The sequence below is a fragment of the Chionomys nivalis genome, chromosome 8, assembly GCF_950005125.1.
Source record: "Chionomys nivalis chromosome 8, mChiNiv1.1, whole genome shotgun sequence".
NCBI lineage: Eukaryota > Metazoa > Chordata > Mammalia > Rodentia > Cricetidae > Chionomys > Chionomys nivalis.
The window spans coordinates 45,094,391-45,116,514 of record NC_080093.1 but is presented as its reverse complement, the minus strand read 5'-3'; the positions used below and the strand labels follow the sequence as shown (position 1 = coordinate 45,116,514).

At 40.6% G+C, this 22,124-nt stretch overlaps 1 protein-coding gene across 1 annotated transcript; it reads right to left on the bottom strand.

Moving 5' to 3' along the window:
* Positions 1-3,843: 3,843 nt before the first annotated feature.
* Positions 3,844-14,674, bottom strand: LOC130880018 (membrane-spanning 4-domains subfamily A member 6B-like). Its single transcript, XM_057778832.1, has 7 exons — positions 14,529-14,674; positions 12,474-12,636; positions 11,182-11,316; positions 9,697-9,753; positions 7,221-7,421; positions 5,225-5,326; positions 3,844-4,399 (listed from the first exon to the last, which is right to left on the bottom strand). The coding sequence occupies exons 2-7, from the start codon at positions 12,618-12,620 to the stop codon at positions 4,316-4,318; spliced, it is 726 nt and encodes a 241-aa protein (XP_057634815.1). The 5' UTR covers positions 12,621-12,636; positions 14,529-14,674; the 3' UTR covers positions 3,844-4,315.
* Between the last annotated feature and the right edge of the window lie 7,450 nt (positions 14,675-22,124).

Genomic DNA, 22,124 nt, shown 5'->3' with positions numbered 1-22,124 from the left:
CACTAATTTCCCAATCCCATATCTTCTCTTCACTCTTGCAGTGCTCCTCCAAATGAAAACTAAAAAAGAGATAATAAAAATAGGATAAAATAATAATATTAATTAAGGAACAAACAAAACAAAATTAAAGCAAATAATTCCAAAAACAAAAAAGCAAGCAAGCAAGCAAACAAAAACCCACTTCACTCCTCTGTCTTTCCCACTTCTCCATTGTGTTCCCATTCATCTCAGTGGCTCTGGGAGCTGCTGTGTATCATGCAGTAGACGCAGTGGACCCTTTTGTCCAAACAGCTTTACCTGCCAGTGTTCATTATACAATGAAGTATACTCTGGCTTCTGGCACACCATCAGTACTGGACGCTCACTGAAACTCCTCTCAAATGTCCTGCTATTGCCCTGGTCATGGAAATTCTGAGACTGGTCCCTCCACATATTCCAGCAGGTCATAGGGTAAATGATGGGGTGGGCCAACTCGAGGCCCTGGATGTGTGTCTGGGTGGTAGCTGACTGGGGCCTGGGATCACACCCCTCAGGGGAAGGGGCAAAGCCAGCTCACCCACACTTCTGGTGACAGCATGGAGGGGAGGTAGATATATTAAGGGTAGAATGAGCTCTCCAGTGCCAGGATCCTTGAGTTCCATTATCCCAGGGCCAGTGAGGAGCAGGGTCAGCTATCTCAAACACAGACCTCAGCTGTGGCAGGATCACATATCCCAACATGGCCAGCAGCAGCTTGACCTAGATGTCACTGTGGCAGCCCAGGCCTCTTAGATTGGCTTGGGCCCAGCAGCAGCGTGGTTCCTGGACTTAAACATGGCCCCAGGTGGCAACCCAGCCCCTGGGCAGAAATAGGGCCTTTGATGGTAACAGGACCCATGGACCTCAACACAGTCCCTGGTTGTGGTTCATCCACAGACCCAGGCACGGCCCTTGGCGGCAGCCTAGTACTAAAAGTTACCATGGCCCTGTATGGCAAGCAGGCATGCCCCATCAATCCATTCTGCTATTGCATGAATTCTAATTGTTCTCAATAAGAATCTGGAGTCAGATGTTGGTGGGTGGCAATTGAGAGATCAGAGAAGCAGTGCAGCCAGCCACTAGAGAGACTTTTTACCTCTACTGAATCCTGAGACCAAAAGGACGATCCGATCCTGTCCACAGTCTTTCTCTTCAGACTGCATCTCCAGACTGCACTGAGTTCCTGTCTCCTCCCACCTTATATTCCTCTATCTGCCCAGTCATGCCTCTTCCTGTCTCCACCTACTTACTGCTGGATTAAAGGCATATGACTCCCATGTCCTGGGAATAAAGGTGTGAACCAACACCAATTGGCTTTGTTTCTCTTTGAGACTGGATGAGTCTTGTGTAGCCCAGGGTGGCCTTGAACTCACAGAGATCCCTCTGCCTCTGTCTCCTGAGTCCCGGATTAAAGATGTGTGTCACTACTACTGACCTCCAGTGGTTTAGCTCTGCACTCTGATCTTCAGGAAAGCTTTATTTGTTAAAGCACAAACAAATATCAGTACAATCCTCATTGCCTTTGCCTCTTCATATCTGCCTCTCTCCACAGGATATGAACCATTCTGTCTCTCTTTCTCTCCAATACAGCACCATGTATTTGCTGACCATGATGGCTCCCCACCACCCAGTCCTAATGGTGCCAAGCAGACCCATGGTTTCTTCTCCCCACCTAGGGCAAAGGCCCTGGGTAGGCATGTGTGTGTCCCTCTCCAACTATCCCATCTGAATGGTGCTGAGCTGGCCTGTGGTTTCTTTTTCTCATTGAGTCTCTTAGTATTTTTGTTTTTTTCTGCATAGGAGAAAACACACAATACCGTGTTCTTCTGTCTTTCTTATTTTATTGACTTGATGCTTGCATATTCCATACATTTTATTTCTGTAAATGAAAGGATTTCACTGTCTATCCTGGACAAATATTACTTGAATATATATATACCCTTAATTCCTTACGTGTTTACTAGTTGATGAGCTTTTGGGCTAAGTTAAGGTTATTAGCATTGAAGAAACTAGGCAGAGATTAGTGTGTTACAAATAGAGAACTGTGATTGCAACCTCACAGACACACAAACACACACACACACACTCATCACATTTGTCTGAATACATAAATTAGAACACAAGAATAGAAAATATGACAGCAGAATAAAATTTAATTTTACAGAAAAGGCAAAGCACAATACTTGAAGGAAAATTTTTAAATTTTAATTTGTATAAAATCTTTACAGCCTGGCTTAAACATGAGGCTATTTATGAATGAGAAAAGTCAGTTAAACCAACACTAACTTAAGAAATTGTTGGCAGCGCTATGAAAGAAGTACTAATTTAAAAACACAGACTGTGAGGCTCCAGGCCTACTGATGCCACAGGAATGCGGCCAACGCCAGTGTGGGCTGGGAGAAGGCAGAAGGAGGTCCCGCATGGTGAGATCGGTGCCCGGGTTGTGACTGACACCGTGAGAAGAGTGGGACCACAGAATGGACGAAGCACTAGAAGTGAATTCTTCCATATCTATCATTTCACCTAATGTTTCTGCCTTTGGTATCAGAATACTAAAGCCTCAGAATAACATGGAAATACCCTATACTCTCTTTTTAAAATTCATTTGCAAATGATTGGTTTATTTATCCTTAAATATCAAAATTAATTCACCTGTGAAGCACTCTGGGCCCGAGTTTCTCTGGTGACTCTTGCCCCATCCTTCACTTCTTACATGAGCATTCATATTTTAATTTCTTTTATGGTAGTTATTCTTGGGTTGCTTTTGTTATTTTTGTCTTACTACCATTTGTTCTCATTTCATTTATTTGTATAAACTGTTTGCACAACTGTGTTCACTATGGGACCTTAAGTCCTCTTAGTTTCTGCAGAGTTGGTAATGATTTTTCCTTGTTCAGAAGAGGTTTGGAAATTTTGAAGCTAACAGTGACGACTGAGCTATTCAATGATGCAATGCTGAAAACACCAACTTTGATTTTTGGGTGGTCGTCCTTCCTTCCTTTCCTGAAGCAAGATGAGTCACACGACTGGCAGGAGGCAAGGGCAGGGGGACATGTCTCAAAGAAAGACGGTCTTCTTCTACAAATGCTTTTAGGCAGGAAGTAAGATTAAGTAATCTTTAGTGTGGACTCAAATAGACCTTGAAGGCTTAGACAATATGATCCTCATTTTATTCTCATTCTCCACTTTCCATATTTTACCACAAATTTCCTTTTAATTAGTTTTTATATTGCATGCATATTTTATGTGGATGTGTGTTTGTGTACCACATGCTTGTCTAGTGCCTACAAATGTCAGAAGAGGGTGTCAAATCACCTCAACCTTAAGCTACATATGTTTCTAAGCTGACATGTGGGTGTTGTGAGTGGTACTCAGGTCTTCTACATGACTAATCAATACACTTAGCTCCTAGACATCTGTCAAGCCTCCTACAAGAAGTGAAGAAATGTCTCTTACTTGCCTTGGTAATTCTAGAAATAAGTATGTTATCTATCACCTCAAAATAAATTGCTAAGTATGTTATCTGTCACCTCAAAAATAAATCACTAAACTTTGAATGTTCTTTCACATTCAGTTAAATACACACACACATGTACACACACATGTACACACACATGTACACACAACACACACATGTACACACAAAACACACATGTACACACACACATGTACAAACACACATACACGAGATTTATTTCTAGTTGCCTATTCCATGTCGTTTTTTAATTGACAGACAGCAAAGGAATATAAAAATAATGTGTTTGTGTCACAGGGGTCTTGATCTGTGCTTAAAGACAAAACAACAAAAAGCCTTAAAAACAGTCATAAAATCAGAAAAATACTTTATTTTAAAAGAAATAGCATGTACAGTTCTTCAGAATTCATTGCAGTTCACTTGATTCTACGTACTAATGAATAAAATTTTTATGATGAAAGATCCATGCCAGCACAGGGCTTCTGAACACAAGGATCAAATGGTTCCTATTTTTATTAATTAAAGGGGCAAGAAAATGTTGCCCCTTTGCTCCACCGGATCTCCTAAAACATTCTGTTAATTTTCCAAGCAATATCTGGGGCTCTTTGACCACTATGTGTAGGTCTGAGCTTTGGCTGAAGTCAAAGTCACGAAAATCAAGAGGGTGTCACTGAACACACCTATTCAACACATTACTAATATCCAGTTTTTAAGCAAATATATTTTAGGAAGCATAAGCATTGCTGCCCTCTGATAGTTTGATTTTCTGCATTATCTTGCTGCTGTATATTTCCAAATTTGATTTTATTCTCAAGAAACTAATTATTGCTCATATACAGGGTTACAAAGTGACTTTGATTCCATGCTGAATTCATTATTTGAGTTACGAGACAGGAAAATCACATTCTAGAACAAAGAAAATATTCAGTTTCAGAATACAAATGATTATATATATATACACACACACACATACACACACAAGCATTTATATACATATGCACATAGAAAGATACATAGATGCATATACATATAGAACAATTTTATAGATACATAGAACTTATAGCTGTTCCAGGATGAGAATAGCACACAATTAAGTTATGCACATATTTGATGTATATTATCTAATCTTCATTTTAACATTCTAACTAAGGATGTGGTCGGAGCTCAGCTTTTGGTTCCATTACTGAAGACATGCATTCAGAGCTGGCTGAGAAGGGGTACATGCAATTATTAAAGATCATTGACTTAACATCTTTGATGCAAGAAAAAATTTAAGATCAGAAGGAAGGAAGGAAGTCTAAGATGCTGACTGAATCCATTCAAGTGTGTAATTGGTCTTTACCAAGTCAAGGCTTTTAATGAGACCAGTCTTTGTAGGAGAAGGTAGCCCTACTTAGAAGGGAGGTAGCCAGGCTCCAGCATCCTGAACACAAGCAAACTCGGCATAATTTCAGGAAATACATTTAATTTCTCAGAGCCTCAGTTCCTTTGTTTGCAAACGGGAAGGAAAGAAGCAGGTGATGTGTTAGGGTCACCTGTTTTCGTGTCCAGATAATCCTCATCAGCTGCTCAGTCACCTTCTACCCCTTCGTTCACTGCCCTATTTCACTGTCCAAACGCCCTGACGTTAACGTCATGGTGACTGATTATCCTGTGTCATTCATGGCAGCATAGGGCAGCACATCCTAGAGGAACAAAGACGAGATTCCCAGAGGCCTCTAGCATACTCACCCGAGAGAAGTCAGAGTGACCCTGTTTCCACCACAGCGTGCCAGCGAGCATAGCCAGGCCAAGTTCCAACACACTGAAGATCAGCATCAGTGAAAGGACTCCCTAAATTCAGGAGAGGAGAAGTTGGGGTGACTGAACCAGCAGAAGCCTTGGTGGGAAGTGACTATAGAGAGGAAACCATCTCCACCGTCAGAGAGTGAAGAAAGGACACCATGAAGAAGGGAAATGGATCCCTCCAAACACAGGCTTTGATCAATGCCTGAGCCCTTCATTCCCTGAGGGGAAGTGGATGAAAGCCAAACTAAACCAAAGCTGTTTCAAGCCACTGCTTCTCGCCTGTCTTTGGCAGGGTCCCTGACTACACTGTTCACTCAGTGAGGGGGCAGAGGGGAGTAGTGAGAGCCAGGACAGAGTCAGGGGCTCCTGCTCTTGCCTCTCCTAGTGGGAGGCTGGGCAAGTCTCTGCTTCTCTGTCTTCTGTCTGCTCACTTCTCACACGTGTGTCATAATTCGTCCACAGAAACTTGTGAGGGTTAGTGAGGTTCTGACAGTGCAACACCTTTGTAAAGTCAGCATTGATAGAACCTTCTTCCTCGGAGTGTGTTTCCATGGCCTTTTGCGTGATGATAAAAGGCAGAGAAACAGTCCAGTTTCTACAGTCTGTAACATCACAAACCAATTCGAAGAAGGGCCTATGTTAATAACACACAGCCCATGACTTCTGTCCTGAGGTGTTCTTAACGAAGACTGTTTGACTGTAAGGAAGATGAATGCCATTCTGTAAACTTTTCCTTTGTCCACACACAGGTATGTGTTGGAGCATGTCTCCATTATCTAGACACTGGCCCAGCAAATATATTCAACCCATTCTCTGTATCACAATGTAGAACTGTCCCGTCATGCCCTCGTACTTTGTGGTCCATGCAGATTCCTCTTCAATGCTTCGGGTTTCTAAGTCAGGCGTAGTTGCTCCAGATATTAATTTACTCCCATTGTTCTGCATCTTATTTGCATATACCTTTTCTTCTTGTGGTTTCTTAATTAGGGAAGATACACTGAACCCAGCTCAACAAGGGTCAGAGACTCTCTGGTCATTTTCCAGTTTTTTCTATCTTATTTTTATTGTCATAAGGAAATGAATATTTTTCAGTGTCTTCATTGTTATCTTACTCGATTTTCTCTCTGTGTGGTGAGGATCAAATGTATCTCCTTGGATGTTAGAACTACAGGCATGTTATACCTGTTATTATACTGTATTACTATCTTCCAGTGAAATGGCGTTCCCTCACATCTCTGTCAGGTACTCTTATCCTTTTCTCTCAATTTCTTTTATCCTCATCTAGTAATCTCGTCTCTTTAAATGGTACTGAAAGCAGCAATGAGCTTGCCTCCACACAGGTGTGACCCTGGTTGCTGTGATCACAGATTGGAGAAGAGGCCCTGGCATATGCCCCCTGCACTTCCCACACTCCATCTCTCAGTTCTTGGCTGAAGTTTGCTCAGCCCACTTCACCCTGTATCACACACATGTACCAGGTTTCCTCGTTTGTGTCTCCAGACCACTTGAGCCTTTCTGGTATATTTTGCTATCTAAATTCACCAATCTGTGGGTCAAGGCTATTGGTCTCTCATAATTTATGCTTTTAAATTTGAAACTTTTTTTTAATTAATTTATTTAATTATTAAAGATTTCTGCCTCTTCCCCGCCACCACCTCCCATTCCCTCCCCTTCCCCCAATCAAGTCTTCCTTCCTCCTCAAACTCTAATAACAATAGTTACAGTTTCATCACCTACATTATTTGGTAATTTTCCTTTGATTCCTTGCTTTTATTATGTAACTCTTATTCTAGATTTTGAATTCCATGCACACTACTTTGGTTATTTGTACGTTTATTTTATTCCCAAAGATGTCCAACCAGACAGAGTGAAAGGATTTCAAAAGCTAGGGGAAGACCACTCTTTTCCAAAAGCTACGTGAGCCTTGAGGAATACTCACGGTCAGAACATTCTTGGTGCTAGAGCAGTCGTTGTTGTCGAGGGGGCGGTGGTAGAAATAATGCTCAGTTGGTCTAAGAAGTTTGTTCTGCTCACACTGCTCTGAGGCAGGATGCAAACCAGCCAGGCTGACAGAGATGATAACGATGCCCATGAAAGCAAATAAAATACCCAGGATGTTCGTAATCAGGCTGCTCTCTACCTGAAATGAGCAACAGGTTTCATTCATACCTCTTTCCCAAAAAGTTGAGCCAATTCTCTTTATTGGTCTTTCTTAGCAGCTGAAAGATTATGATTTGTTTCTCCATCTCCCTAACTCATAGTTGTTTTCACTAGAAAGAGGAGAGGCCGTAGTTTTCCTTCCTTATTTTTCCTAGGCTCCATTTCCTAGATGATATTTGATCAGATCACTTTAAACAACCTCTATCATTTGTATTGGCTCTACAGAATATCTAGAAGCATACAAACCAAAATGTAACTGGTAATTGTTTGGATAAATAGGATTACAATGAAAAGAAATAAAATATTCCCCTGGCAAAACACCCATCACCCATGACTTTTAATGGAACCCTATAATGCAAATCTGGAAAATTCTCAAGACAGTGGGGGCAAAGGAGGAGGTGCGGACCCCAGATGTGTTCCCTGTCCCTCAACATTGTCAGTGCTGTAGTTTGGATTTGATGTGGCCTGAGATCCACATATTAAAGACCTGATCCCCAGGCAGATGATGCTGTAAGATCTCAGAGCCTCTAGGAAAGGTGATTGTGGGGACTCTTTCTCAGTGTCAGGTAGACTTTGCAGTCTGAAAAGGCCTAGGATTGGCTGTAACTGGGCCACATTGGGATGGCTGTAGGCAGAAATCTAGACATGTGACAAAGGAAGTTGTCATTTGTAGAAACAGTGGGGCAGAGAGAAGCAGGATGAAACTCAATGTTGGTAAACTGAGGCCATGGTGCCAGAGTTCCTTTCCTTTCATTGTTCTTGAGTACTCAGTTCCAAAGTTCACTTTGCATTTCATCTCTACATTTATAGTGTCAGCAAAATAAATAAACTTTTCTCAATAATGACTTCTTTTCTTCCTCAACATAGAGAAAGTGAAAATTGAGCTAAGACCTGTCTAAAGGGTATATTAAAGGTAAGAATTTCTAGGGTGTGCCCAGATGTCTTGCACTGGAGTGTGACTTAATGTCAGCAGACGTATATTTTAGATCAATTGTATAAGCCATCAAAATTTGTCATTTTTGGGTGCTACTTCACACAAATAGTGACTAAAGTCAAACTCCTGGAATCCTCTAACAACAGCTGCAATCAGGATATATCTTGTGTGTTCTAGAACAGACTAGGTTTATTCTAGTTGGCCATTTTCTTTAGGCTCCACACACAGGATGAAAAGATCATTCGTGAGCATAGGTAAGTGTCTTTCACTCTTATTCTATCTAGAGATTACCTATGCCCTTGGTTGCTTTTACCCCTGGAATTTTACCATGGCAACAGAAAAGTAATCAATACTCTGTGTATTGGAGAGATTGGTTTAGTCAGATCTTAACAAATAAGTCCCTAAGCTGTTGATTACAACACATGGCATTCTCTCCCATGACTTCCTGAGTCAAATCCATGAGGAATGTGAGTTGACTGGTGGCTAGGTGAATCTTTACATTTCTCAAAAGTTTCTTCCTATAGTCCATCTTTCTTCTCCCAGTGACTTCAGTATTCCTCGGGAATAAGTTAAAAGTAGGTAAAGCTGAATTCTTAGCCAAAACAAATAACTATTGAGACTTTCAGGATTCAAATATTCTGCTTCTCGCTTCAAAAATGTTTACTCAAGCCCAGCAAAAGAATTACCCTTATGGAGATATAAATGAAAGATGATTCTCATGTGAACATTTTGTCTGAGGTTTTTCGCACATTTGAAGTGGTGAGATTATATAGTATATCCACAACAAATACAACTTTTAAAAATAAGGACCATAACTTAACTACTGAAGAGTAAAATTTAAAAGTTTTTGTGTTAGACTTTTCATTGTTATGACAAAATACTTCACATAAACAACTTAAGCAACAAAATGTATTTCACATATTCAGTATCTCGGCCCTTCTGAGTTTTTATCCTAAGGGATGACCCTATCACATTTTGGAAATAGGAGAACCTCAAAGTTGTGCTTTTTAATCTCCAAGGTGCTTCCTGTCAGGTCAAGTTGATGATCAACATTAATCATCGTAGCCTGTTGTCTGCACAATGGGATCATAAGAACATAGTTTTACATGACACTCCTTGGCAGTGGTATCAGATATAAGGTACACTGTAATTTTGGTCACTGTGATAAGAAGAATGTGCTCTATACAGGAATATGGAGAGCCCAGAATCAGCCCACAAATAGAGCAAGATCTTATTTGTAACTTCAATGTGAAAAGCTGGGCCTGATGGGTGCTCCCTGGGTTCAACCTCATCAGTTCAGGGTTAAGGCTCTTGTACTCACCAAAAGCTTCGTTGACTTTGTCTCCCCGATGACTGACAGAATTCCAGAGATTATAAACTGCTCAGACAGGAGGAAAATGCTGTCAGGTCAATTTCTTTATACAAAGTGACGACAGTGTCACTCTCTAGGGTTCATGACAAACCTCCATGGGAAAAGCCTCAAGGAACAAATGACCAATGTTACACTTGGGCTCTCCGAGGAGTCCCTTTGCTCGCATACTATTTAGAAAACACAAGAAAGGAAGATAAGAATAGAATTTTATTCCATAAAATAAATAAAGACTTAAGAGGGGGTAAAAACAGATTTTGTTGATTGGAAAGGCACATTTTGGAATTAGATGATTTTTTGATCCTGAAGCATTGGTCTACAGGGAGCAAGAATGTAAAATAGCTATGGGGTTTGTCCCCTCTTCGTTAAAAGAGCTGTGACACTCTGATTTTCATATGTAAACCAGGCAAACTTCTCTCAGTGACTCTCACTTGAACTTGTTGAAGTATCTTTTTAGCAGGCAATTTTCAGTCTGCCAGAATCTTAGGGAGGAGTTTTTCAGCTACCTTCCATTAGGATGTGGGCCCATACTTTCCATTTCTTGTCATGCTCATGGCTGACATCATACCGTCATTCTGGTGAGTAGGTGATGCTGGTGTACTAAATGAATTTCTTTCTCTCAGATTTTTGTAATACTTTGAGAGAAAATTGCACTTGTTTTAGTTCTTTAAATAAGGGATGCTATTAACAAACACAGAAGACAAGAAATAGTGCTCTCAGTGGCTGGTCCTACAGACTAAGATAAATGAGAACAAAGGAAGCATAAAGATGGATGGTGAGAAACCCTTACCATGGTTCATAAAATCCAAATGACTTTCTCTCGTCCAATAAATCAAAGAAAATCAAGAAGCAAACATTCTTTATAAATTTAAAAAAGGTAAAGAAATTTTGTGATTTCTATTCTAAAGTTAAGTAGCCTATCCACATAAATAAATGCCGAGTCTTTTTCTCTGTGATGCTAGGGGCCTGTGCATCCCATCTGAACATCTGGATCTGGAGACAGAACAGCTGGTGGAATGCGGGGTCTTTGGATGAAACCCGGGACAAAGGACAATCGTGAAAGACTGCTGAAATCAGACAGTGTCTTGGCGTGAGATGACTAAGGCAGAAATCACTGGAACAAAATGAGGAAAAGGTGGAGCTGTGGAGGCATCGAAAAATAAAATGCAGGAAAGAAAGGATTGTTACTGAGCTGTAGTAGGCAGACAGGAAATCACAGTGACAGGAAACCTCACCTCTGCACGAGACTCCTCTACCTATCTAGAGGGGAGCTGTGCTCTGAGAGAAGGACCTTCAAGTCCTCCTGACCCCAGACACGGAGCAGCTTCTGAGGAATTTCCAGTCTATCACCCTTAGTGCATTCAACAAACCAGAGCCTAAGAGTGGAAGCATTGCAGCCTGCATCCTCTGTTCTTGTGCCCACAGAACTCTACTTACACACGCAGCTCCTACAAATGGGTAGGCAGATTTTAACAGGACAGAAATCACTGAGGTAAAGTGTGCAGTGGTTGGAACCGATGCCAAGATGATGCCCAGACTCAGCACCATCACACCACACATGATCTGTATCGCCTGTTGAAAGAAAAGAGATGGAAGATTAAAACTAGCAATGACAAGTGGGACCTCTCCACTCTTCCTGTGGTGCTCATGAATTGTCACCTTCTACATTGTCACTGTAAGCACACAGACACTGTAATAGCTCTGAGGTGAGGGAAGTTCCTTCTGGAGGAGATGTGGCCCTGCCACAGCCTCAGGCCATCTTCAAGTACTTTTATTCATGAACTGTTTTCATGTTCAAGAAATTTCCTAGCATCTCCTGGCTGGTGCTAAGTTGTGAGCCCCTAGTTAGCAAGTCTCCTGCTCTTTCTTGTGGGAAGAAGAGTAATCTGAAATTCCTTCCACTCTGAGCACATTCTAATGGAAACCTCTGGGAGCCACATCTCCCAGAACCCACAGAACACTACACTGAGTCAGCCTCTCTGGCCAGTTCCACAGCCTCTTCAGCCCAGGTGTCCCTTCTAGGGATCCCTAGCCTCTGTAGGAGAAGGACACTTTTGTCTTCCTGACCTCCTTCACCTCACAGACTCATGGTTCTCGTACATTTGGTCAAGCAATCTTAAAATTTTTGTTGCATGTACTTCAAAGGAATCCAGATGGTGATATGCCCAAGGCAAGGACAACAGTTTCTTTAAGTTCTTAAACTGGGTAACTCAGAGGCCCATGCAGATAGTGTTAGAACAGACGACACTAAGAAACAGCCTTATCTTTCCTCGCAGCACAAATATATGTTCTTTCTCATACCCTTCCTTTATCCCCAAAGAGTGCCTTTAGTATATCTGGGATGAACACATAGAGGAAATCCAGTGGTCTTTTTGTGCTGCCTCCTCTCCCTAAAGGGGAGAAAGGTATTTTATACTCAGTGAGCACCAAGGATGTATCTACAATATTTTCATAAATAAAATACTACCAAGTACTCTCTAAAAATGAAAAAAATAAACAACAATATCTCAATAACTCATATTTGCAATAATGGGAAATACTTTTTAATTTGTGGAAAGTCTTAGAGATTTATACATCTTGCCAAGGGTTTTCTACTGGTCTACAGACTACTCTGTGATCATTTTGTGAAAACTGAAGGCTGTCCATTCCCCAAATCTATTTCTAGTCCTAAGACACAGTGTTTCCTGCTCTGCCCTCCACCCACTCCAAGTGTTCTGAGTTTGATTTACCGCAATCACTTTGATCTCTGCCTTTAGATATTTCTTCAGGTTGTCTTGCATCTGGTGGATAGGCTGGGATTTGTCTGTTTGGGGAAAGTTAACTCCATTTGGTGAAATCACTGTGACAGTCTCGTTGGTCACTACTTGTGGGATCATAATGGAGCTTCCAAGGCTGGAAGAAAACATGCACTTTGCTCTTAAAAAGAATTGTGTTCATTGTACTATTTTTTTGTCATTGCTGATTAGTTTGTTTGTTGGATTGGTTTTCCTTTTAGTTGTTTGTATTTGTCTATTTGCTTTCTAGAGAGAGAGAGAAGGTATAAAGTTGAATGGGAAGGGAGGATTAGACTATATTGTATACATTTTCAATTTAAAACTAAATACTTTACTGTGAATACAATAAAATCCAAACAAACAAACCAAACAAACTATGCTCCCAGGGTCTGCCACCACCTCCAGAATCTGCACCTCCCTGTATTCTTGACCTGTCTTCTGGCAGACGAAACTGGTGGTTTGGAGGAATAAAAGACACCACACCTCGGATTCCTGAGGTCTTTCCCCATGATGTTAGGCACAGCCCACAGAATTGAGATAATAAGCACATCATACGGAGAGACAGCATGAATCCTCAGGGGTTCCTGGGTCCACACCTAAACGTTCACACAACATCTGTAAAATGGAGCTCCAGCCCTTACCTCAGTTCTTCCTAGTTTCAATGCATTTTCTTTGTCTGATGACTTTCACCCTAGGTTACTCTCTGGTCATGAGATATTAAAATTCAGCCTTCATAGTTTTCCAATTCTTGCTACATACCATTCAAAATACTTAATCCCATTTATCGGTTTTGTGAGTCTAATAGCACCACGTTTAGAATTAGCACTTTATATTTTGTCATAGAAGCTATCTTGTAGTGTTTTTAATCCGTGAAAAAAGTCCTCTGCAAATAATAAAGGAAGGAAAATCCAGAGTCAAAAGTTAGATGTATGTGTAGAAGTAATCACACTTTATTCAGTGGCACAAAATCAATGTTAAATAATATTTAAAGTTTTTATTGTTAATCAGTCGCCTATACACAGTTGGGTGCTGTACCCCAGCTCTCTCTGTCTCTCCGTGTTTTCCCCTCTGTCAATGACAGCCTGTGTCTGAGTCTCTTCAGCATGGAGAAGCAGCTGAATGCAGCGGTATGAGAAGTCTTAGAGTCCTACCCTGAGGTTCAAGGTCAGACCCATGTCCTTGTTAGTTGGAAGGACCAAGTTGTCAGTGGAATTGTTTTTTGAGCTCAGGTTGATGTTGTACAATAGTTTGATCGCACTCTGACACTCCCAATTGTGCCCAATAAAGTTATGCCTTGAATCTGTGAGCAGATTCAGTGACTAGTCGGCTGGAATTGGCCATAGAGAAGCCAGCAACTTGGATAGAGATGACACACAGGAAGGAAAGGGTGTGGACTTGGTTCTGCCAGGAAGGAAAAGATGTTTCTGACCAAAAAGCAAGGTCAGTTAGTTGCTACTCAGCCGCTGTGTGCTAGCAGGTTTTCACCCCAGTCTCTGACTTCTGAGTCTCATTGGTTAACAGCACAACAGAGATACTTATTCAAACCTCTGTGGAAGTGGCAGAGCCTGGCTGTGGAAATGGAAGCCCTGCCAGGTCATGGCCTTATTGTCCAGCAGGGTGCTGACTGAGGGCTTGTGGGGTGGAAGATGATAATTAAAATATCAATAGATTAATGAGTAGCAGCTAAGCCAAGAGGAAAACATCAGCTTGGCTCTCTTTGCTCTGTGCTGTTCTCAGCCCTTAGGCTGCCCAGTTAGTGAATGGCCTGAGAGCCTTTGCAGGTACAAGAGTTCTGCTCCCAATAGTCACATGGCCATAGGTTGGTGACCACCAAGATCATGCAGTTAAAAAGAGCAGGGACAGAGGTAAGCCAGATGCCTCTTCCCTTCTCCCATTTAGTTCTGAAGCGCCCCAGGGTCTCCAGTGCTTTCATGAGTATTGGCAGTTCCCCTTATCAAAGTCCCAGAAAGAGAGTACTGCACAGGCAGAAACCTCTTCAGGATTGCCTACCTGTGCGTGTGTCTCCCAATCCTCCCAAGCTGGGCCCTCAGGATCCGAAGAGCTTTTAATGCTGGGTTCTCTCGGTCTGATCCTTGTTTTCTGTTGGCGAAGTTCTGACTGTCCCCAGCCCTTCTTCCTCTTTCAGTGTTCACTACCACGCAGGATGAAATGTGTACACGCTGTGACCATGTCAATGCAGTCGTACTTCCTATTTCAGTAACTTCCAGAAACTCAGAAAAATCATGACTAGAACCAGTGCTGGGAGCCTGTGGGGTGTGATCACCAACACTCACCAGCTCCAAGTAATGCCCAAGTCCATGTTCTGGATCCTTACTTGTCAAAGTGTTAGAGAGAGAACAGCAACAAGCTGGGGAAGCCCATGAAGATGAGAGAAAGTGACTTTGCAAGACCTGTCTTGTTTTTAAGTAGTATTTAATGAACTATCTTGATTGCTAATAATATCCCAGTCATAGGAATATTGATGCTAAAACATTTCACCATATATAAAAAAGTATAATGATAATAGTAATAATAACCTTAGGTTTTGAAGGACTATTTAATAATATTTGATCAATTGTAATAATAGAACATATTATAATACTTGTGGTATTTGTTTATTTATACTTTTTAAAAACTAATTTAGGAGCCTCTGAAAAGGCTGCAAGCAGTCATTCATACCCATTGATTCATTGTGTTCTCCTTCTAACCTATGTCCAGACCCCTGGGCTTCTCAACAACAGAGGTGCCCTCAGAATGACTGGACACTACTAGGAAAGTGACCTACAGCAGAGGAAGAAGTGGGAAAGTTTCAACACACCATGAATGACTTTGACAGTTGCTCACTCAGGATGCTGTCATGAAGAGAGATGTCCTTGTGGCTTTCAGTTCACAGTTCAGAAGTTGATTTTGATAATTAATAGCACAGAGGAACCAGAACCAGATGCAGCAACTGCACAGCCACACTCTGGAAACTTCCTTCTTCCTTTGCTTGAAAGGTCTAGATGTAGGTTAGAAGGAAAAATTAGTAAAGTCCTGCTTCAATTCTAGATTCTAAGAAATCCAAGAAAGGGACTTTCCCGATCTGGAGTTGGCTCTCCTTTCCCGGGATGCCTATCTGTCCTTTTCACATCATGTCCTGTGGACTCATCACTGCCCTCCCCATCATGTCCTGTGGGCTCATCACTGTCCTTCCCATCATGTCCTGTGGGCTCATCACTGTCCTTCCCATCATGTCCTGTGGGCTCATCACTGTCCCAGAACCCAGTGAATTAGTGAGGTGCTGTAGTATGAAGGCTGCTAGATTTTTGCCAGCCTCTTAGCCCTGACATAATCACACAGACACCTTATTATTTAAAGCACTGCTTGGCCCATTATTCCAGCTTCTTATTGGCTAACTTTTACACCTTAATTTAGCCCATCTCTATTAATATGTGCATCACCACAAGGTGGTGACCTACCAGCAAACCACCATGGAGTGGTGGCTCCATGGTTTCTCTTCGACTCCACCTTCCTTCCTCCTAGAATTCAGCTTAGTTTTGCCTCACCTACCTATACTCTGCCCTGCACAGGCCCACAGCATTCCTTTATTAAAAAATGGTATTTACAGCATACAGAGGGGAATCCTATATCAAGGTACAGCTATTCTTCTGAGCTTTGACAAAGCAGAAGTGTGGCCTCTCGAGGGCAACCACACCCACTTTTGACTCCAGGAGAATGTGCTGATAAGCAAGTTAAATCTGTCTGTCCCAGATTCCCTCTCCGGTCTGTTTTTCATGTGCACACTCTCACAATTTTAAATGTACTTAAAGACATTGATAGAGTACTTGAGATAATGCCTGTAAGATGACCATCACAAAGGCCCGCATAGTGACCTAAGAGTGGTATTTTTGTCGCACTACCCCATATCTTCCCCATCCATCTATTCCCACCATCAACCTTCTCTTCTCCCCAACCTTGGGTTTCTGTGCTTTGTTTGGAGAGGGGACTTGTACACTCCAAGCAAAAGGCTGCTCTCCCTAGTCTCTGCAGTTCCATCCTGCCCTTCCACCCTCGGTTGTTTTCAGGGTTTGAGTAGTGCCTGTACCAGGAGACTAAAGACTATAAACAATAACACACTCTGTCTTGTCACCTAGGACCCTCTGCTCACAATCTCCTGTTCTCTCTAAGCACCTTCGCAAATGCTCTGCCCCTCTGCCCAGTCCCATGGGAAATGCCTCTTCATAGTTTGCATTCATTTAGGATTGCTGGTTTCCCCCTTTTTCCCCCAAGTCAAATGTACATTCTTTGTTTTGGTGATTAATTACTTTCTCTTTGCTTAGTTTTCTCTACTGTATGCTACTTGTTTTATGATCTTTTGTAATGTGCTTTTTTTGACTAATTGTTATACTTTCTGGATTTGATCTTTACTTTCTCCTTCTAAATATAGGCATATGAAGTTTAACCTGCCTTAATTCTACTTCAAAAATTATTTTCCTAGCATCTTGAGCTTCTTCATTTAATCATGATCACTCTTATAACTTTCTCAGAATATAAAGCTTATATATTTCATCTCTGCTACTCTTCCACCAGTCCGATTTCCATATTACTTCTTCCCTCTCCCACAAAATTATTAATGTCCAGATTTATTAAAGACTCAAACAGTTAATGTATCAGCCAACTGTTGTATGTTTAATATTTTTAAAGGTGTTAACAGCTTGAACTTATTTCTTCTTTGGTTCTTTGATGTAGGATCTTGTGTAACCCAGGTTGGCTTCTAATTCACTGTGTAATGGAAGCTGACCTTGTGCCAGGATTCTAGGCCTGCATACCTATATTTAGAAAATTTATGGTAGATATTTATCTACATGTGTTATACATGATCGTTTCTTGTCATTTCCATTGGCTACCTTTCTACTCATCTTTATCAGTTCATTCACCATCAATTTATTATTCGTTCATCACCCATGCCTTACTGAACTACATGCACTCATCGTGCCCCTGATTTAACCTATGCATTTCACTAGACTGCATGACCTAATACCTACTACTCACCAATTGGTGAGCGTCATTGAACAATAACTGTGTTAGTGAATGTATTGATGAATCAAACAATATGCATCTTTTTATAAAACTTTGCCTTTGAAAAACCATTATCATTAGGATGCAAAATATTCCCACATAGAAAATTATATCATGTTAAAATATGTATATAGAGAGAGGTGGATTTGGTGGATGTATATAATACCCAACTATAGCTGATGAAGGTTCTAAAAAGAACTATGAGCCAAGTATTTCCTGATTACGGTTGGTTAAATTCCCAGGCTACTACCTCATTTTCCTTTTGTTCATGGTTGTAGACATACAATAATGCTAACTTATTCCTCAATGACTTTCTAGAAGCAATGTGTGTGAGACTGATCCACAACAAGAAAATGGGAGTGGATTCTGGAACTATTCAGAAACATTTTCGAGATGCCTCTTCTTTGGGCTTGTGTGTGTACACTGTTTATCCTTAAAACTCAGCATCTCTTTCTGCCCTGGTCACAGAGATCCACCTGCCTCTGCCTCCTGAGTGATGGGTTTAAAGGTGTGTGTCACCACTACCTGGTCCCACATATTATTTTTTATAGATCTATTTATGTAATATTTTGTGTTTTGTGTGGTGTGTGAATGTGTTCCACTTGTGTGCCTGGTGCCTGCAGAAGTCAGAAGAGGGCATTGGATCCTCTGGAACCTGAGTCACAGTGGTTGTGAACCACCACTGGGTCCCTGGGAACTGAAACCAGGTTCTCTCCAAGATGAAAAAGAGCTCTTAACTGCTGAACTATCTCTCCAGTCCCATTTGTTATGTTTTTAGTGTTTTTTTTTCTTGAGAACTATCATGATGTACCTACACTAAAAGTTAGTTTAAGGTTATGAGTAAAGAAATAGAAGTAGGTTTGTGGTTGGATAAGATTTTGGATCCTGGAACACATCAGTACCTAGGTTTATATCCTGGCAAACAATTTAAATCAGGCTATGCCAAACTAACACAGTGTCACTCCACCTCCTGCGGAGTCTGTGGTCTCTCAAGTAAGATGTGACACAAGCTTCAAAAAAAAAAAAAAAATACCCGCAAAGAAGGTGTGTGTGTGCTGTGCTGTGCTTCCTGCATCAAAACCCTTGCACTTTTGACACTACCTCCTTATGTTCTAAGGAATAGATCTGGTTTCTTCTGAAAAAGAAGATAGTATGTTTAAGTTTCCAGAGTCTACTGATGAGCTGTTGCCATATACAGGAGTATATGATGCTAATGGAGGATGATGGGTTTACATTCAAGAGACAAAGTTTCCAGGTTTAATCTGATGCTTAATAAATAAAGAACAAAAGACAACATTCTATAAGTAATTAAGACAGATTCAACAAAAATGGAATAAGAATTTTAAAAAAGATAAATTCCTTTAACTTCTTGAGATTGGTTTTGGAAAAGATTTAAAAAGGAGTTAAAAATGTTTTTATAAAAGTTCTTCTGCATAGATTGCAGAAATATAAAAAGAATGTAGACTATGTGACTATTAACCACAACTGCTTGCACTTATCTCAAAATGCCATGAACTCATAGCCTAGATGAAGATTTATATCAAAATTAATACAAAGCCATTTCTAACATGATCAAACACAGACTCACACTGGGGACATTTGTCTGATGAAATTCCATTCTCATATATCTGATATAATAATTCTAAAATTAATCTGTATCACATGGAAAAACAATACATGCTGTTAAGCAATCTTTTCTATATAAAGGATGAGCCTCATGCCTGGTAAAGACACATTCAAATACAATTCCTTTGAGTCTTATGTCTGTTTGTCATTCGCTGACTCCTTACCTACCTATTCCTGAGACCCTGTCCCATCGGTCCCAGGGCCCTGGCTGAGCTGGTCTGTCACAACGCAGGATCTAGACTTATTCCAAAATGAACAGTAAATACTGACACATACTTAAAATCAGTTCCTCCAAGAATTTACTTACACTTATTTCTTTCTTGAAAATTTATCTTGATAGCAGAGTCTTTGTATTGTGCTTCTAACCAAAAAGGTAACACGAACATTCAACAAATATTAACTGAACCAAGAATGCCTTGGAAAATTTTAAGGATGCTAACACCATCCAGTAAAACTTGTTGGGGAGCATAATATTCACCTCGACCCAAAGAGTATGTCTACTGGTACCTTCTCAGCAATGAATGTGAAAATAATCTTTATAATGATGGCAACCAGTAGACAACACTTTTCTTACATGGAACTTTTCTTTCTCACAATTCTGGAGGCTGGGTCTTCAGAATCAAGGCACTCACACATGTCCAATGAGAATGTTTTTTTAGTCTACAGATAACTGCCTTTAACTGTGTCTGCATGGAAGAAGGGCATGTGGGAACTCTCTGGGGTCTGCATCATTCCTGAGTGACCTGCTCTCCTACCTTAGACACCAACAAACAGTGGAAGTTAGGATTTCAACATCTGAATTTGGGGGTAAGTTTCAAGGACATGCAATATTTTATAAAACAACTGATCCAGACTAAGTCCCTAAATTACAAAACAATATAAGAACATCACAAAATGAAACCAGAGTGGGATACAATCTAAGCATCTAGATGATAGCACTCTTAAAAGACCAGAGAGGCAGCTATAGTTATAAGCCAATCATATTTATTTATATATATATATGAGTAAATGTAAGAGATATTATTATAGACAAATTATGCATAATTTATTTACATATAAATATATACAATTTGTGGACAGTGTTAGAAAATTTAGTAGGAATTTTATACTAGATTATGTTCATAAACTTTGGAATGTACTGCTAATAATGAGGATATATAAGTATATTAAATACTTTTCTCATTACTCCAAGCAAATGAAAGGTAAATAAAAACAGTAGAAGCTTACTTTAACTAATGGTTTCTGCAGGTATGGTCGGCCATTGTGAGGAAGGGATGGTGGGGCAGGGCTGTGGTAGCAGTCACATGGAGTAGAGTCCAGCAGTCACGCTTGTCCCAGAAGCAGCAAACATATGAAGTAACTGGAGGCAGTGTGCGCCAAGGGCCGAGTCAGAAGAGTAGCAGGTGGAAATTGAAGTTTAAGGTGTCAGACTACCAGGAGGAAACTCTCTGATGAGTCAGTCTTGGAAGGCAAGGCCCCAAGACCACAGAACTCGGAACGTCTTGTTTCTACTATGCCTTTGAATGTATGCTGCTGCCATCTTTCTCTGGTATCTGGCATGGTGTGGATGGGTGTGAGGAGATCCCCACTGCCTGTAATGTAGGGTGTTTATCTCATGGAATCATCCTGTTCTATTGGGCTTTTTTGTCTGTAGGTTATTGTGAAAGTAATTCCTCCCAAGCTGTACCGTCTATTTGATAATAAATGTGTTAGCTTATACAGAGTTTTGATGAATATAAACAAATACGAGGAAATGTTACACATCTAGTCCCTATGAGTTTCACTTAAAGACTGTGTAGACATAGCTCAAGTTAATGATTAAGAAAAACAATTGAGTCCCATGAGCCAGGCTGGCTCAAATTCATTTAATTTTAATCATGAAAATTACAGTCACACGTTTCAGTGTGCATCAATCAGTAGCTGAAATGTAGGGGGCTGCAGACCCCTGGCCCCTTTGTTTTCTTGGACTGCCTCAGACCCTTTGCTTGCTGGAGTGAAACAGCTTGTTTTCCTGCCCCTGCAGCTGCTCTGAGCAGGAGACTCTCATGAGTTCCTGATAGCAGGGGAGGGAATTCTGATGAGGTTTACAACTGGAAATACTGGGAACTGGGGAGTGGCTATCAGTTAAGGATCCCTATATAAGCTTCCCTGGAGCACAATGAAGTTAGCATTCTTGTTTCAAGAATGACCTGTGGTCCGTGTCTCTGTCTGTATGTGTATGTTTTTAAATCTCCCAACCTAGTTCCTGGCTCACATACAGTCCCGTAGGACAAGCGCTACACTGAAACAAAACTTTAAATAATTTCAAGTTAGATCAGATATTTTGATAATAGTTTTGAGATTAAGCAGCACAGGAAACAACCTAAAGTTCACAGGGACACATAACCGAGTTACAGATTCATTAGGTTAGGGTCAAAAACACAAGTCAACCCAACTGTTGCTAACTGATCATACTTTCCTGGGTAGGTATGGTTGGTGATCAGAGGTGATGATTAATTCCTTGTGCTCATCCCTGCCCATAATCTCCTGATATAATAAACTATCAATGGTGGGTGTGCACCCTAAAGACTTAACATACAGCTGACTGGTTGGTTTTCATGTATAAAAGATTAGGTTTGTGATTCCTTTAAGATTCCTTATAAGATTAACAGTCAAGATGAATACTAAAATGATTGATTCTTTCTTTGTAACCACAATATGCAGCCTGCCAACAAACGAGTTGTCTGGGAAAAAAATACTTTTCTGCTTGCTTTGTTTTAATCATATAAAGGAGATATGAGAAAACCTGTATACATGTCTTTATATGTTTATATAAAGAAAACCTGTTTTTTTACCTGTATTCATTATAATCATTCATCTGAAAAATATGATGTAAATACACTGATTCATACATAGCCTGAAAAACTTCGTTGGGATATATAA